Raw genomic sequence first — 17,126 nt, 5'->3', positions numbered from 1 at the left:
TTTATACAAGAGCCAACCACCTGATCTTAGAAGAAAATCTTACATATGTACTGCAATATGTACCTAATGCCACTAGCTGTGAATAAACCACTAGCATTTATTCTTTTACACAGAAACAAGGAAAAGAAAGGACATTTTAAGTTTCTTTTGAACTGAAAACTGAAATAAGCCCAGCTCACCGTAATGTTGATATAACCCCCCCATGAAATGGTTTCAAAGGTCTCTGAAACATGGGAAAGGACTCCCTTACCAAATCAATGCCCAGAAAGTTTTGTGGTATTCATCAGGATGTTGAACTGGGGTGAACTCATGTCTCTGTCCTGTGACAAGGGAACTGTGCTCAACAACAGTGGCACTTGTGCTTCTGAGAAATTCAGAAATCCCAACTCCTCTTACTGGTTACACTGTAGGTTCTACTGACAGCTCCCTGCCAGGTAAATCCTTCCTGGTGAGACTGAGTTCCAGGTACACTCTCACAAACTCCAGAGTTCAGCTATTTCCTGTCTCACTTTGCTGCATTGTTGTTATGCACACTCATTATGCATCTTTTCCCACAAAGATGCGCTCTCCCTCACACTGAAATTCAGAGTTATCTGCTTCAACAGTGCCTCATGCAAACCAGAGGAGGATGCTGGCACTGCCTCTTCAGGACTTTGACCCCCAAAGTGCTCAGGACTGCCAGAGTCACCACCCTGATAATTTTAGGGGGATCCCACGCACTGCTGGCTAAGTATTCAAGCTGAAGAAAGATATGAAAATTTAATTTTAATACAGTACAAGATTGCTGTGGCTTATCAATAAAAGAATGGCGTTATTACAATTGAATTTATACCCAGAAGTTTTGGATAAAATAGCATCTAAAAACATTACAGTGTGGTTTCTCAAGATTAAAATGGGATTCTCACGCAAGCCTTGATATGCTGATCTGTGTTCATACACAAATGCCATTTCCCCTTCTAATCCCCTCTCTAACCCCTGGGATTCCGTGGTGTTGGGAAATCTCATTCTCAGAACAACTCTCATTTCTCTTCCGTCTCAAGCCTCTTCTACAGAAAAATTCTTCTCTAACCACTAAGCTTAAGAGCACTGCTCCCTTCCAGGCAAGAGAAAATCCCACCAGGCTTTTGCAATGCCCTGTGTTTAACTATGAAAATAAGTTATCTAAAGATTGCAAACAAAAAAACTCTGACTTGTTGGAAGAAATGTAAGACTTACTGTCTTCTACGCTGATGCTGGCAATTCCTGTAAATTGATAAACCCTTCCTAAATAGACTTGACAAGTTGGTGACTAATCCTCCTTTAGAAAATATGGGCTCTGAGGCAATGCACACCATTTATGCCTTGGGAAATAAATTCTTTAATGATTATTTTTCACACTGTTGTCATCAGGATGACTTGTGAAAATGCGCTCCTTTGTAAAATTACACTTTGAAAATATACTTAGAATGCTGAATATGTGGACATGATTGAAACCTGTTTGCAGCAACCAGGACAGCTGTGGGCTATAATGCAGGTGTTACTCCATCTTTAAAGACAGCAATCATACTCCAGTAATCTTTATTGAGAAGTGAACAAAATCCAATATTTCATATGTGTATTTTGTCAGTAATTATTACAATGCCTTACCATGCTGATGAGGGCAGCATTTGGGGAGTGCAGTTTCTTAGCCCAATTTTTACATAATTATGTGGTTTCCCAGTAGTTATTCACTGTTCACTTGCAGTGTCACCCAGAGGAGCAGGAAATACCCTGTGGCACACACAATTCTTCCCAGGGCCTTGTTCCTGTGCCGGGCAAGGCTTGCCAACATCAACCCTTTCCTCCTGTCAGCAGGGGAAACCCCGGAGAGAAAAACTGAATCAAGTGCCATAAAACACTGAACTAAGTGCCATAAAACACACATGTGATCACTGCAGAGAGTGAGCCTTGCTAGAGCTGTGCACAGCAAGGCTGACTTGCATCTCCTGGATGACCCTCTCCTGCTGTAGATGTACATGTTGGAAAGCATCTTTTTGAGAAGCTAATTGAAGCTAAGCCTTCTGATCTCCTAAAAATCAAGGTAACCTCAATGGCTTCCTTTCAAATTGTACAAACTGCTTTGTACAGTCATTCTACAAAAGCTCATCTCTTACCTTACAGGCTGATGACAATTATTCTGAGTAAACATGTTAAACAAAAAGCAGTACAGGGTACACCCAGTACAGGTTATAGAATGAAAGGGTTCTTGTTGAACAAAGAAGTTCCTATGGGAAGGTGGAATCTGGAGGAATACATTCTCCCATTTAAAAACCATTCATGTGGGAAGGTAAGACTTGTCAAAATCTCAGCAGTATGAGTTAGTACAGATTATTCCCACTGCTGCCTGCAAAGCACATGTATTAACATGAAATACCTAATATTGGGTCAGCATTAGTGACTTCACTATTGTCTTTTTCCTCTTTCCCTTCTCCCTGTTCTTAATTTGTCTTCTCCATGGCTTATAAATGTCTGGCAGAAGCAAGAATTCCAGTAATGGTAAACTTGTAAGCAGATTTTAATATTGAGACTATCAAACTTCATGTAGTGTATTAAAAGCTGGAGTATCTAATTCTTTTCTGTAGAACCTACTCTAAGCCATTCCTGAGCAGGAAACAGGTGAAAAAACATTAAACATTAACAAACAGGTACATATAAATAATAACAAATAGCTATAAGCTTATAGTTTGACATTACAATTAGCAATTAAAAGAGTGGTGTAGCAAAGTAGGCAATAAATAACAACAATAATAAGAAGAATGATAAAAATAAGGTAGACAAATACATGAGCAAAATCACAGGAGAATTCCATTATAACATTCCAGCTATCATAATGGAATGGCTGCTTTTAGTATATGTTTATATTAAATGAATATAGAAAACATTGTGTTTCAGACTTGTATATTGGTGACCCATAACCTCACCCTCCTCCCTCACACTGATATAAAAATAGTGATGAAAGAGGGAGGAATAAGTCAAATAGGAACCTACCAAGAACTCATTTCAGGAGAGGCAATTTTTCTGAGCTTGTTCAAGTCTTCAGAGCACACAAGTGAGGAGACAAACCCAGTGGAAGGTTACAAAATTTTTATACTGTGTTTGCTTAGTATTTTTAATTTTCATAGCAGCTTCTCAATATATTCCTTCTTCTATTCCCGGAAATGAGTGAAAGAATTGCTAGAAAATTTAGAGCATTCTAAATTTTGCTACAGAATCGTAACTATAAACTGAAAAAAAACAAAAAAAAAATCCACAAAAAACCCCAATGTTTTCACTTTTGGCTTCCTGTGCTGTATGTTTCTACTCATGGTATATTGTTGAAAATATTTTTCTGTTTTTTTTCCAATGTAGTGAGTTCTTCAAAGGAGAAGGTCAACTGGGCAGGAGTCTGCAACAGAAAAGGCTGCTGAAACACAATAAGTAGATATTAAAAAGTAGGTATTCAAAAGCCCCGAGCCACTGTTCAACTGTGATGCCAGAGCAGCCCGAAGTGCTGAAGGCTGTGCCACCCTGCTGTGCTGTGGGTTAAGCCTAAATGCCCATTAGCAGCTGGCTGGAATATGTGCCTGGAGCCCATCTTCTGGATTCCCTCTCTACAAAAGAAATCCAGTGAATGTGCCTCGTGCAAGGGGTTCAGTTCATGGGCTGCTTCACTGTGGGAACCAAAGTATGTTAAGCAGGAGAAATTTGCCTGATTTTATAGTGTTCTTTTTTGCTTAGCAATATATGCATGTTTTTTTTATAAGAAGATTTTAAAGTGTTTCTTGCTTGCAGCTCCTCCTCTGATCAGTGGAACATACACAATAGCAACAGAGAGGAAGATGCTGCTGCTGACATAAGTATCACTGATAGAAAAAGTTGGACATTTGTTTTTATAAAAATGTCTTCCTTTGCAGTTGCAGTTTTTGGTTTCTTACATCTCTTTACTGAGTTTAAAGTAATACCTTACAAAAGGTTTTTACTGGAATTTTAGGTATGTAATTACAAAGTATTTTCTCAACTGCAGTTGAGAGTCTGATTTGCTGTGGATGGAATATATTGGGTCCACATCCAGACAACTGAACTAAGAGGAACTCAACAGTGCAGTGAACTTTCAGGCTGGGCTCAGAATAGAACTGAAAGGTGAAAAAAAGGGAGATTGAAGCTTGTGAGGAGTAGGTGCAGTCTGGAGTGTTGACCTGCACAGGTCAGGAGAGTGGAGGAAGGTAAAAATCTGGGACAGAAACAAGGGCATGGCAAATAGCAAAGCTGACAGTGTGTATGTAACTTCTTCAGATCAGCCAAATACACCTCATACACACAGCTTTTAAGAATCACATTAAAGTACAGATTAGAAAATTACTTTAATGTTGTCCTAGTGCAAGTAACATGAAGTTTAAATGAGGAACAGGCACAAGCTCTGCTACCCCTTCAACTGTGCTGTTTGGTCACTGAGCTCCCCCACAATTGTCACTGTTCTGTCTGGATGTAACTTGCTAGTGACTGTTGTTGGCCTCTTATGCCTGTTGGGTCACAGCCACTGTGACTGCATTTGGTCAAGGTGTCAGTTCACCATCTCTGGGAGCATCAATTCAGTCTATAAATCCCTGCAGGTGTTCTTGTTGCTGAACATGTCATCTTTCCTATAGGAAATAAAGGACGTTTAACTTAGAGTCATAGCCTTCTAATTTTTCTAAACACTGCTCATGAATATAGTCTTGAGTGCTTCACAAACCTTAATAATAATTCATGTGCTGCAGCAGGCCTTTAGTCAGCCACAAAACCAGAGCACAGAGAATGCACAAGAAATCTCTTGCCCTTTATGATGCACCTTAATGAAGAACTGAGCTCACAGAGTCTGCACACAATTTTTGTCCTCCATTCACCAGCTTCAAACTGTTAAAATTTCCATTCCCAAGATTATTTGTCTCAATTCCTTCTATTAATGTAAGGATTTAGGACAGCCCATTTTAGGATCATGTTGGAACTGTGCATTCACATTCTGCTGCTATTTGGAACCCAATCTTGTTTTCTGAGATTTCAAATCTGGATCCAGTAGGAAAACACTCTGATCTTGAACTGTGGGAGGTGCTGGAATTATGTGACTTAAAGGATTTTGTCCAGTCACTGCCAAAGAAGCTCCTCCATGAGATTTCAGAAGGTGGTGAAAATCTCAGGTACATTATCAAGCAAGTGCTAATGCTGTTATTTTCCAGTACTATGTGATCCTTCCAGAAAATTTACTTCAGAAGGTATCAGGATAGAAATGACACATCTCCTGTCATTCTTAGTAGAACTATCTGGTAGTGCAAGTTTTTTTGAGGTGACCAACTGGTCACAGTGGTATAAATTCTGATGGCCTGTGCTGTATGAGAAGCCAAGACTATTTTCAGCTCAAGTGTAAAGAAGGGGGGGTGTGGTGTTGCAACTCATGCAGCACCTCATTAGATTTGGGTAGAAAAGTGCTCATTTATTTAAATTTAAAAAATAAAACAAGAAGAAAAAAACAACAAAAAACAATCAACCAAAAAAACCCAACAAATTCGAAACCCACCAAGGTACAGAGAGCTTATTCTTTTGTTCTATTTGCTTAAGCAAAAAACCTCAATTTTAACTTTGCAACATTAACCCCCAGTTATGCAAGGAGGGTGACACTTGAAATAAAAGAACTCTAAACTGAGGAGACAAATATTGCAGCTTTCAGCAGCAAAGGCACAGGTCTTAAATAGTGTACTGGGCATCAACCTGAATTTTTCAGACAGATCATTTTCAGGAGGACATTTCTGGAAGGTGCATACTACAGCTAACATATACAAGTATCCAAACTGTTACACTGAACATTATTGAAAAGTGGTTCAGCATTCAATCTGGCTCATTCCTAGTGCACACTGTAATGTGAATATAAAACTGAAGACTCTTTTAAGATTCAGCCATGGTTGTTGAAGAGTCCTACCTTAACTACAATTGATATGCTGAGCAAGAAGAAATAAAATTCCAAACCAGGATGAACATATTTCAGTAGTCTTTTCAGAAGCATAAAGTATTGTTAGGAAAGAATTACAGACATGCTCCATGGTAATCTCAGCTTTATCTTGTGCTCCCTTTCCTCCATGTGCCTGACTTGCCCTTCTCAAATGTATTTTTGACAGTGTTGGGCATGGACAGCTGGTCTGTCTGGCCCATGCTTTGCTACAGAAGACAAAAATCTGCTTCTAGATGAGGTGACAGCTTCTGTTGACATGGAAACAGATAACTTTGTGCAGTCCACCATCAAAAGAGTTTCACAACTGCACATTGTTTACTACAGGTTACACACAGTCATGCATTCAGAGAGGTAAGTTTTGATAAGCCATTTGAAAAATAAATTACTTTTTGAAATATGTTCCCATAATCCAGAGATATCTTTACTAGGACTAGAAAATGTGGCTGAAGAGCTGATTTTTCTTCTGTAATCTTTCTGCTCTTGAATTTTAGAGTGCTTGTTCTGGATGCAGGAAGGATTCTAGAATATGATACACCACAGACTTTGTTACAGTGAAAAAGTGCCTTTTCTGAAATGGTTGCAGAGGCTGGGATAAGATGATGAAAACCAGTAAGTGAATTCTGAAGGAAACTCAAAGGATTTCTGGCATTCCATATATATAGGTGCAGTATTTTATATTCCATATAAAACAACTGACTTACTCAAGAGTTCCTTGCAGCATTGCTGTTTACTACAGCTACAATCTGTATGTATTGCTCAGGTTTCTTAAAGATCAGATTTTATACAAATCACTTGTTTTATCATATTGGCACTGGGACAACAGAATTAAGCAAGGATGGATTTTCATGGCATATGCTAAAACTGTTGCATTAGTAAAGACTGATTGAAAAATAATTCTGCTGTTGACATGCTGCTCTTCGTCTAAGTTGTACTGATATTATGCTCGTTTAGTTACTAATTCTTATTATGATTACACATTCAGGAAAAAACAAAACTGCTTGTTGTGTGGACACAGATACAGATGTCACTTGGGGATAATTTTAATGCATCCTCCCATTTTTACTAAGGTAGTTCTTGAGGCAATAAATGTGCCCCATTAAGTCAGTTTTCCGTTTGTGATTTCTGAAAAACTGAAAACCACATCTCACATATCTAACTGAGCATTACAAAATCTCATTGTGAAAGAATCCCAAAAACTGCAGTCAGGTGGAGCTGCCTCTTTGCTGGTAAATATTAATGTAAACCTCCCTACTAACTACAGAATCAGGACAGATTATGTACACTTACTTGAAGTGTCAGCTGAGTGTATCTGCTTCTGTAGGCCACATAAATAGTTATTTCCATTTTTATGGCAGTTCCTGAAGCTCTTGAAATTTAATACTGACATGTAATCAGTCTTAAGATCCCCCATCAACTGCTTAAAAAAACCCAAAAAAAGTAATAAAGTTCCTGGGTACAGCCCTGTTATATTAGTTTAATGCTGACACCTGGTGTATCAAGTACAATCTTAATTTCTTGCCCAAGGGAGTTATGTGCACATAGGCTAGGGGAGGTAGCCCTCAGTACCTCAGGAACCAACCCCTTTTGCAAGGTCTAGAGAAAACAGTCTGAGGAGAGGCATCAGTGCATGGTAATTTTTACTTTATTTAATTTTTGGGGAGAGCTTTCTGTGCTTACTGCCAGGCCAACATAACCTTTCACTTCCAGTTATTTTCAGAATGCAGCTGGGAGAGCTGCAGACTGAACAATGGCAAAGCCTGAGAGAAAAGCAAATGCTGGACTAGTGTCAGCAAAGCCATTCCTTCTCTTTCAGTGAGCTGTACCCCTCATATTTGATGGTAACTTCTGCTTTTTGCCAGCTTTGAAACATTTATGAAACACTGTAATTGTTCAGGCTCCGCACACTTTACAGCTCCCCAAGACAAGGCAGATGTACCAACTCTCTCACAGCTGACACAACTTCATCTTCTACATTTCAAAGGAATTTGAGGAACAATTTCCTTGAGAAAGTGAAAGAAGACAGATCCAAGGGGTAGAAATTGCTTTTATTTAAAAATCTAAAATGTTATTTATAAAATGCATTTCATCATCTGCACTGGGAAACAATTAGGGAACACACAATTGTTGAGGCCTCCTGATGCTTTCAGAATTTTAACTCACCAAACAAGGCTTAGCTAGAGAAATTGGTTACACACCTACCACCACAGGCAATCATAAGGATTACAGGAAGATTTCAGCCTTCAAGTATCAACTTTTTTACAGAGAGACTTTTGGTAAGCAGCCCATGTGCATACCTGGAAATATCCACTTAGTGCAGTGGACTCGTCTTTAAAATTTAATTGTTTGTGCCAAAATACAGTATTAAAAGATACAAAATAAATAATTCAGAAAATCTAATAAATAAGGATGCATTGTAATATCCAGTGTATAGTAACTTGTCTACTAAAAACTCCAACCTGTAGAGATCTCTGAATAAATACCCTTTTGTGGATTTAGTTTTTACAAGTAAACAACCTGCCCTTCCCTTCCAGTTCCCAGATTAACACTGAAGGAGATTTAACTCCCCCAGGGTGAAGGAGAATGTGAAAGAAAAAAATACTTCATTTATTTGCTTTGAGAGTTTTAACAGCTCCTACCTAACTTGTCCCAAAACTGCAAAGCTTTTAATAGTTTAACTTCTCTGTGAAGTGGTTCTGTTTTATATAGGTCTGCTTGTTTAACAAAGTGCATTAAAGACATGAAGACCAAAGTCCTACTGTACCTCCAGTGGATTTTGGGATGAACTTACAGCAGGGCAGAAGGAAAGGCCACAGTGACTCTAAAGAGTTGGTACAGATGTTGAACACACACATTTACAAAGCAGCAACTGAGGACTGTACTGCACCCATCCATGGTGTCACTGAAGAGGCACTTCTTTCACTGCAGGAGTTTTACTTACTGGAAGCTCCACACTTGGTTGGGGTCACTTTCAAAGAGGAAGGAAAGAATCCTCAAATAAAAAAAAAATTCCTCGTTTTCAATGCAGGAAAATTAAGCAGATGTCAGCAGTACTTTGGGAATCCTCTGTCAAGTTAAACAATGCAGATGGAATGGCTGTGTGCAACTATGATTCAATTTAAGAGGTTTTTAATTGGATTACTTCAAAGATGCATTTAGACAATAGCTATGCAAACAGCTGAACCAGCACAACTGATTTATGGCAGTGCCATAAATCAGGCCTGCTGCCAGGAGAGTAATAAGCCTATTTTAATATAGTCATAGGTTAAAACAATAAATCTAAGCCCCACACTTTATCTTAGCAAGGTTAATACAACATTATTCTGGAGAAGACAAGAAAATCCTTAAAACCACCTGTTAGTAGAGCTTACTTGATGAAGACTGGGCTGATGGATGTTGAAACCAGTCTTAGCTGAAAGACATGTTTTTTTTGGTAGGAAGTTCCAAGCAGATAACAGAATTCAGCTGGTGCTTGATTATTGCTTAATCCCTGCAAAGAGAACTGTCACCAATTCTTTTTTTTTCAGATCAGTGATTTTGTTCTCCTCACAACACATTTTCAAGGTATTTGGATAGTGATCTATTTGCCTAAAAGAGAGTCCACCTCAAACCCTGAGTTGCACACAACACTGTTTCTTTCCAACAGGACAGCTACAACCTCTGTTCTGTTTAGAGTAGGCATATAAAAAAACTTAAACCACGTAAGAACTAAAAAGCACAAAGTAGTTGGGTCAATTTTCATTTACTAAGGCTACAGGAATTACATTTGATCCAGGCCATCCCTTCTGTCCCACACTTTCTCCATGAGGACAGTATGGCTTGGGGTGCTTCACAGAGAAGATGTCACACACTTGGAAATGCAGAATGATGAAATTCATGTTGGTCAAATTCAAGGGAAGACAGGCAAGTGTGGCTTCAAGATTCATAAAATCACTGTAGTTTTAAAGTAAGGCAGGGGCAGGTATGAATATTTGGCAATATACCCTCGTTCTCTGTGGAGAACATCAGCACCTGTGTTTAACCATCACAGCCAGGTCAGGAATGAAGCCCTTGGAGACCAAGAAACTGCACTGGCAAGAGCCACGTTTTCAATAAGGTTTCCTAATCATGGGACAATTTGCCATGGAGCCTCAGCATACCATTATGCTGTTATGAACAGCAGAAGAATCAAGTTAATGCCTCAGTCTCATTTAAGCTGCAAGATGCCTTTAGGAAAGGTGCCTAAATGCTCAAATGGCTCAGTCTGATAAATAAGTGTAAGCTGAACACTGCCAGTGCTCTGTGCATTAATGCTGCTTCACAGTCCTTCCAAGGAAATACACTGGACCCAGGAATACCTCAGTACCACATCATCTCAAACCTTTGGTCACACTCCCTTGATACTTTGAATACACACCACTCCAGGATTTGCTAATAAAATTTAGCAAGAAAATGTGGGTGTGTCATCACTGGCATTTTCATCCAATATCCCCTCTCCAAGTAAACACAGCACACTTCAGAACTCGTTTGTACCTTTAAAGTAACATCAAGCTTTAGCACAGGTAGGTGTCCAGTAACACCTAATGGGAACAGGTGAAAATTGAATAGAATGAAGCTAAGATCAGGTTCCATTGCCAGTCAGATAAGTATGGATCCTTTTGGAGAGCTGGAATGCAACTGAGAAGAGTTTCTCTTCAGTTAAAATTAGTCTTCCGTAAATGTTTGTTGGGGATTTCTATAGCACTGACTTGGAGAGGCCAGGACCCAGCAAGAATTCCTGCTTGGATGGCTACACCTGTCACCACTGCCAGGTCAGGATCCACAGAGGTGTTGGGTTCCTTCCCAAAGAAGTCCCGAATAACTTCACGTATTTTGGGAATCCGTGTGGAGCCTCCCACTAACACAATTTCATCCACTTCAGCCTTGTGCAGGTGCCCTTCCAGCAACACCTGTTCAATGGGCACAAGGATCTTCTCAAAAAGGTCCTCATTTAACATCTCAAACAGCTTCCGAGAGATTTCTGTTTCAAACACGACTTCCACAAAGTTGCCCTCTACTTTGGAAGCGTCTCCAAGATTTTTCAGGCCTTCTGTGTTTTGTGAGGCACTGTTTGCTTTTACCTGGCTTTTTGCAAGTTCTCTTGTCAGCTGGTTTGCTGGCAGAGTCAGCAGCACCCTCAGTGTAGCTGCCTCATGGACAGTCAGGTTTAATTTGGCAGCTTCCACCGCCTGCCTGAGGCGGTGAATCTCCTCCTTCTGCGTGGGCAGGGAACCAAACCTTTGACGGAGCTGATCATACAAATACACCATCAACCTCTGGTTGAAATCCTGTCCTCCCAGCTTGTTGTTACCTGGAAGAAAAGAATAGAAGGCATCAGACAGAGCACCTTCAAAGCCCCAGAAAGCAGCTTCTCTTTTCCTGAGAGATGGTGCTCAAGGGCCAGAACAATCACAGAAGGACCACAAGTACATGAGCTCACAGAGACAATAGACAAATATGCTTCTCCACTGCACACATGATGGATACTAATTTCCACTGTTTCGTTTTGACTAAAAACAGTAACTCACTTAGTGGATCTCTGTCTAATTAAATCAGAGCGAAGCTGCTGAATCTTTCATGCTGTTCCACTCTAACTGGACTGAGCAGCAGCAGCTCACATCAGAACTTGCTTGCTGAAAGCAACACAGGCAGCTGGCACTGTGTGCATGCAGGCCAGCTGAAGGATGGCTGTCTCTTCACTAGAGTGACCAAACACTGCTGCCAGAGCTCTGTGTCCAGGGATGAACCATTCATACACCAATCCCAAAACTTCTGGGTTAATGGCCTGCACATTCCCAAACCCTGCTCAGCTCAACTGGCACCAAACCCCAGGCAAGGAGGCACCAAAGCACTGGTCAGTGATCTGCCAATATTCCCAGTTTGGGCAAGGGTGACAGAAAGATTTGAAACAATCCCAACCCCCCAAAGTTTGGTCACAGTAAGTGTAACATGCACCAGCACTTTACTAGTGGGCACAAAAGTTAACAGAAATGGATAAAATGAAACCACAACTTACTGCCAAAACCTATCACTCTGTATGGTCTTAATTGCTGAAACCAGCCACAAACCTACTTTTGCATGAAAATCAGCAGAGGGTGCATTGGGAAAACACTGTGACATGGATGGTATGTTTTAAAAGTCCCTCCAACAGTGACTTCAGGTGCACCTTGCCTCCCACTCCTTGAAAAACAAAAGCATTTTTCTCACCTGCCATGGCTCGTGTGATGAACATCCCTCCCATCTTGTTCAGCAGAGACACATCCAAAGTTCCTCCACCCAGATCCACCACCAGGACATTAAACACATCAGCTTTGTGCAGCCCATAAGCCATAGCAGCAGCTGTGGGCTCGTTGATTACTCGCAGAACGCTGAGCCCTGTGAGGAGCAGAGACAACAAGCAACACTCAGCAAACTGCAGTTCTTACATCACAATGGCATTTGCCATTACTTGTTGGGCTTTTTTAACCACAATCAAGTTAAGTGTCAGATCTAAAGAAGTAATTTCCTAATCAGTAATATCCAATGAACTCTTTTCCTTACTAAATCCTAAAATAGTGCTGCTTCAGCATCAGAGCAAAATCACAAACCATAATGTGCCCAGACACACTGCTTCCAGAGAAACTTTGCTAAGGAGATTTATTCCAGGCACTCTATTTCTGTTCAAATGATTGTCCAAGGGTGCTCTATATAGTCTCCCTATTTGGAGATTATAAGAAAGACTATTTTCTCTGAAGTAAAACTTACTTCCAGGCACCTATGTCTGCATTAGCCAGCTGCACCTGCTGGTACTCAGAAGTTCTCAGCTGTTCCTCACAATAAATCCATTCTAAGCTTCTCTGTCACTGATTCACTGTTTCTATATCCGCCACAAAGACCTTACTGTCAGTGAAACAGACCTCAAGCTCTCCAAGAAAGACTCTGGAACAGAGAGACATCACCTGCAAGGTTAGCTGCCTCAATGGTAGAATTCCTCTGCCTTTCATCAAACTCTGCAGGCACGGAGATGACTGCCTTGGAAATGGACATGCCAAGGTTGGCTTCTGCCATTTTCTTCAGTTTCAGCAGCAGCTTAGAGCCAATGCGCTCTGGAGTGATGTGAAAGGTTTCATTAGTTGTCACAGAAAATTCAGCTAATCCATTCTTGTTGACAATCTAGAAGGATAAAGCAACACAACCCCCAAGTGAGAAATCTTCCCACCAAATATTTTATTTGCATGCAGTCTCTTAATTCAGGAAAAGTTTAAATGTGCTTTTGCCATTTCTGGGCCACTTTTATTCCTTGATGAGGAGGATTATGCAAAACATGCCACTTAAGGGGTGAAAGTAGATCCAAAAAAATGACACCCACTATGCCCTAGTAAAACACATTAAAAAAAGTTAAGACCTAGAAACTGTGGAGTCAACTTCCAACACCTCATTCAAAGACAGAAGGGGTGGATTTTTAATCATTAGATTATCTTTCAGGTTTCTGAAAGGAAACAAACAGCTTGCTACTGAAACACCTTCTCTTAACAATATTAAAAAATTAAAAATACTTCCACTTCTCCACTTCCACTGCAAGTGGAAAAGACCACTTGCGGTACACAATTTTTAAATTATTTTTTCAACCAATTCTGCACCATGCTCATATAATGCAGGCTAGTTTTTTTTAAAGCAACTTTCAAGTTCTGCTGCTGGTCAAGTAAGTAGTAAAGTACTGAAGCAAAAAACACACTGGGACAGAGAAGATGTGGCCTTAAAATTTTTTTGGGTTTTGGATTTTTGGTTTTTTAGGGGAGGAAGAGGTTTGTTGATTTTTGTTTGTTTGTGTTTTTATTTTACAATTTTAGGGAGCAGTAAAGTTTCAGCAAAGCACAGTTTTCAGCATTTTTTCAGCATTTCAAATTTAAATTTATCCTTTCAGAGATGAGTTTAGAAGGTTAACCAGAAACACATTTCTCAATAGGGAAACACAGGGTCCTCTGGAAAATCATTATCAGCTCTCATGAGGTGTACCTCAGCAGAGGTACACAACTTCCACAACCATTTCCTTCTGCTCTCCGGATACTTCTTGTTTTCAGGCACATCAGATTGGGCCATATAACTCAAGGTCTGATAAGATGATCAACCACATTTCAGGTATCAGAGAATCAGGTTGGAGGGACTTTCCAGCTCATCTCCTGCCAGTGGCAGTGACACCTTCCACTAGACCAGGTTGCTCAGACCCCATCCAACCTGGCATTGAACACTTTTGAGGATGGAGCATCTGCAATTTCTCTGGGAAACCTGTGCCAGGGCCTCACCACCCTCACAGTAAGGAATGTTTTTCCTAGCTTCTAATCTAAACCTACTCTTTTATCAGTTTGAAGCTGTTTCCCCTTGTGCTGTCACTCCAGGCCCTTGTAAATAATCTCTCTCCATCTTTTCTGCAAGCTTCCTTTAGGTGTCGGAAGGCCACAGTTAGCTCACCCCAAAGCCTTCTCCAACCCCAGTTCTCCCAGCCTTTCCTCCCAGCAGAGCTGCTCCATCCCTCTGATGCCCTTGGTGCCTGCTCTGGGCTGGCTGCAGCAGGTCCCTGTCCTTGCTGTGCTGGGAGCCCAGAGCTGGATGCAGCCCTGCAGGTGGGCTCTCAGCACAGGGGGCAGAGGGGCAGAATCCCCTCCCTGCCCTGCTGCCCACGGGCTCTGGGTGAGCCCAGCACACGGGGGGCTCTGGGCTCCCAATGGCCAGGCCATGGCCAGCCTCTCACCCACAGCACCCCCAGGGCTGCTCTGGATCTCCATGCCCAGCCTGGATTCCATCCTGCTTGGAGGGAACTGCAGCTGGAGGCTGCCTACCTTAAAGGGATACCTGCTGCTTTCACTCTGCAGCTCCTCTGGAGTGAAGACTTTCCCAATGAACCTCTTGGCGTCGTAGATGGTGTTCTGGGGGTTGGCATCAGCCAGCTCCAGGCCCTGGTAGCCCACGTGCACGCCCGTGTCCGTGAAGGAGACCACGCTGGGGATGCTGCTGTGGCCACTCTCGTCCAGGATGACTTTCACAGCCCCGCTGCCCGGCAGGAACACGCCCACGGAGCAGTAGGTGGTGCCCAGGTCGATCCCAATCACCCTGGGCGTGGGCATGGGCAGGTACTGCTGTGCCAGGTAGCTGGCCAAGAGCAGGGCCAGCACAGCAGAGCCTGAAACATGGAGATGGGAACAGCGGGGTTAGGGCATCACTCTGCAAACCTACAAACCTACACAAGTGACTCTGTGTGACATGCTGCACCTCCTGCTGCTTTATTTCACACCCCGGAGCCTCGTTAGCTGCCTAATTAGTTTTTAATTTCCTGCTCAACAGAGAGCGGCTAGAAGTCAAGAATTTAAGGCATTAAATATTAAACTGATCAAGGAAAATAAAGGCCAAGAGACAGCCAAGCCAAAAATATCAGCAGGCTGTAATAATTCTGTTTCTCTCTGCATGTTACTGCAGTAACACAGGGTAATTAGTACACAGGGTAATTAGTGCTTCTGCAGGAGCTGCCTATGAATGGCCCCAAAAGGACACTGAGTTAATGGGGCCACCCAAAATCACAGTGAAACGGCAAACTCACAATTCTAACACCTCCAGCTTCACCAAAAGTCTAAAAATGAGGGGAAAGAAACCCATAGAACCTCCTCAGCCACAGCTCCCAAAAAAGCATATTCCCACACCTCTGAATCTTTCCTGCACCTTGAAACCCAAGAAAAGACCAGCTTATGTGCAGAAGAGTTTGTTGTTTCGTTGATTTTCTTTTACTTTTACTTACAATCAACAAACACATGAAACCCAAAATTCTAGCATCAAGTAATGCCTCAAATGATTACCAAAAAAAAAAAGCCCCAACAAACACAATCTGAAGAAGAATAAAGTTAAATTTCAAAGAGTGGGTGACCTCTTTTTTTTCCCAGCAGGGAAGAGTGGTCATTTTAGTGCTTCAAACAGACTGGCTGGAAAGCTCTGGCTTGCTCTGGGCTGCAAATCTTCCCAGATATTTCTGAGCAATGTGCCACTGAGCACTCTGGCTTTCACGGAATCCCACAATGGGTCAGGCTGGAAAGGACCACAGTGGGTCGAACCTCTCTGCTCAAGCTGGGTCATCCCAGAGCACATGGCAGAGGATTGTGTCCAGACACTTCTGGAATATCTCCACTGAGGGACACTCCACACCCTCTCTGGGGGATCTGTTCCAATTTTTAGTCTTTCACTGCACAGTGAAGAATTTCTTCCTCATGTTCAGGTAAAACTTCCTGCGCATCAATTCCTGCCCATGGCTTCTTGTCCCATTGCTGGGCACCACCGAGCACAGCCTGGTCCCTGCTCTGACCTTTCCCTGCAAGAATTCATTGATGGGAATGGAAACAATACATTGATGAGGTCCCCTCTCTTCTCAGGCCCAACACCCTCAGCCCCTCAGCCTTTGCTTCTAAAATCTCCAGCCCCTCCTCGTCTTTGCTGCCCTCCGCTGGACCCGCTCAAGGAGTCCAATGTCTCTCCTGTACAGAGGAACCCAGAATCGGACACAGCGGAAGACACCGAGGACGGGAAGTCCGTGCCACCCTGGAGGGCCAGCCCGGGGCGACACTGGTGGCAGAAAGACGCGACAGCAGAAACAAAACTCCCCCAAAGCCCGCAGCCCAGCCGCGCCACCGCCTCACCCAGCACAGCTATCTGCCCCGCCATGTCTGCCCGTGGCTCCGGCGCTGACGGCTCTTTCCGGGCCGCGCGGGGCACGCTGGGAACGGTAGTACGTGTATCCCGCCAGCCTCACTGATGCTGTGGGCGAGAAAACCACAACTCCCAGTGCGCATCGCGGCGCGGCCGGTTCCGGCGGGTACCAGCCAATGGGCGGGGAGGCGCGTTACCCGTTAGCAGGGGAGGCGGAGTGCCCTCTCAAGGACGCATGCGCAGACCTGAGCCAGGGAGTCGCGGTGGCTGCTGGGATCGGTAGTCCCGGGCCCCGGCGCCATGGTGCTCTGCGGCCTCCGGCCACCATGAGGCGTCAGAGACCGCGGCTGTCTTCTTTTATCCCCCTCGGTTCTCAGCTAGAAAGTACCGAAACCCTCTCTGCGAGGGTTTCGAGAGAGCCTGGCCGTGGTGTCTTTCACACGGCCAAGAGCCAGGTTCGTTAAGGAGA

General features: G+C 42.6%; 1 protein-coding gene across 1 annotated transcript; it reads right to left on the bottom strand.

Moving 5' to 3' along the window:
• Positions 1-8,003: 8,003 nt before the first annotated feature.
• On the bottom strand, positions 8,004-16,699 carry HSPA13 (heat shock protein family A (Hsp70) member 13). The gene is made up of 5 exons (XM_063150057.1): positions 16,648-16,699; positions 14,809-15,149; positions 12,931-13,144; positions 12,200-12,367; positions 8,004-11,303 (listed from the first exon to the last, which is right to left on the bottom strand). Exons 1-5 carry the CDS (start codon positions 16,670-16,672, stop codon positions 10,648-10,650), a joined length of 1,404 nt encoding a protein of 467 aa, XP_063006127.1. The 5' UTR covers positions 16,673-16,699; the 3' UTR covers positions 8,004-10,647.
• Positions 16,700-17,126: the final 427 nt, after the last annotated feature.

The sequence above is a fragment of the Melospiza melodia genome, chromosome 2, assembly GCF_035770615.1.
Source record: "Melospiza melodia melodia isolate bMelMel2 chromosome 2, bMelMel2.pri, whole genome shotgun sequence".
Lineage (NCBI taxonomy): Eukaryota > Metazoa > Chordata > Aves > Passeriformes > Passerellidae > Melospiza > Melospiza melodia.
Note: the sequence above shows the minus strand (reverse complement) of the source record. Positions and strands in the feature narration are given on the sequence as shown.

Excerpts from the sequence above, each read along its gene's own strand:
- HSPA13 (XM_063150057.1), bottom strand. The coding sequence starts at position 16,672 with ATGGCGGGGCAGATAGCTGTGCTGG. Across the intron at positions 13,145-14,808 it reads GCAGCAGGTATCCCTTTAAG|ATTGTCAACAAGAATGGATT; the intron begins GTAGGCAGCCTC and ends TTATCCTTCTAG. Across the intron at positions 11,304-12,199 it reads CATCACACGAGCCATGGCAG|GTAACAACAAGCTGGGAGGA; the intron begins GTGAGAAAAATG and ends CTTTTCTTCCAG.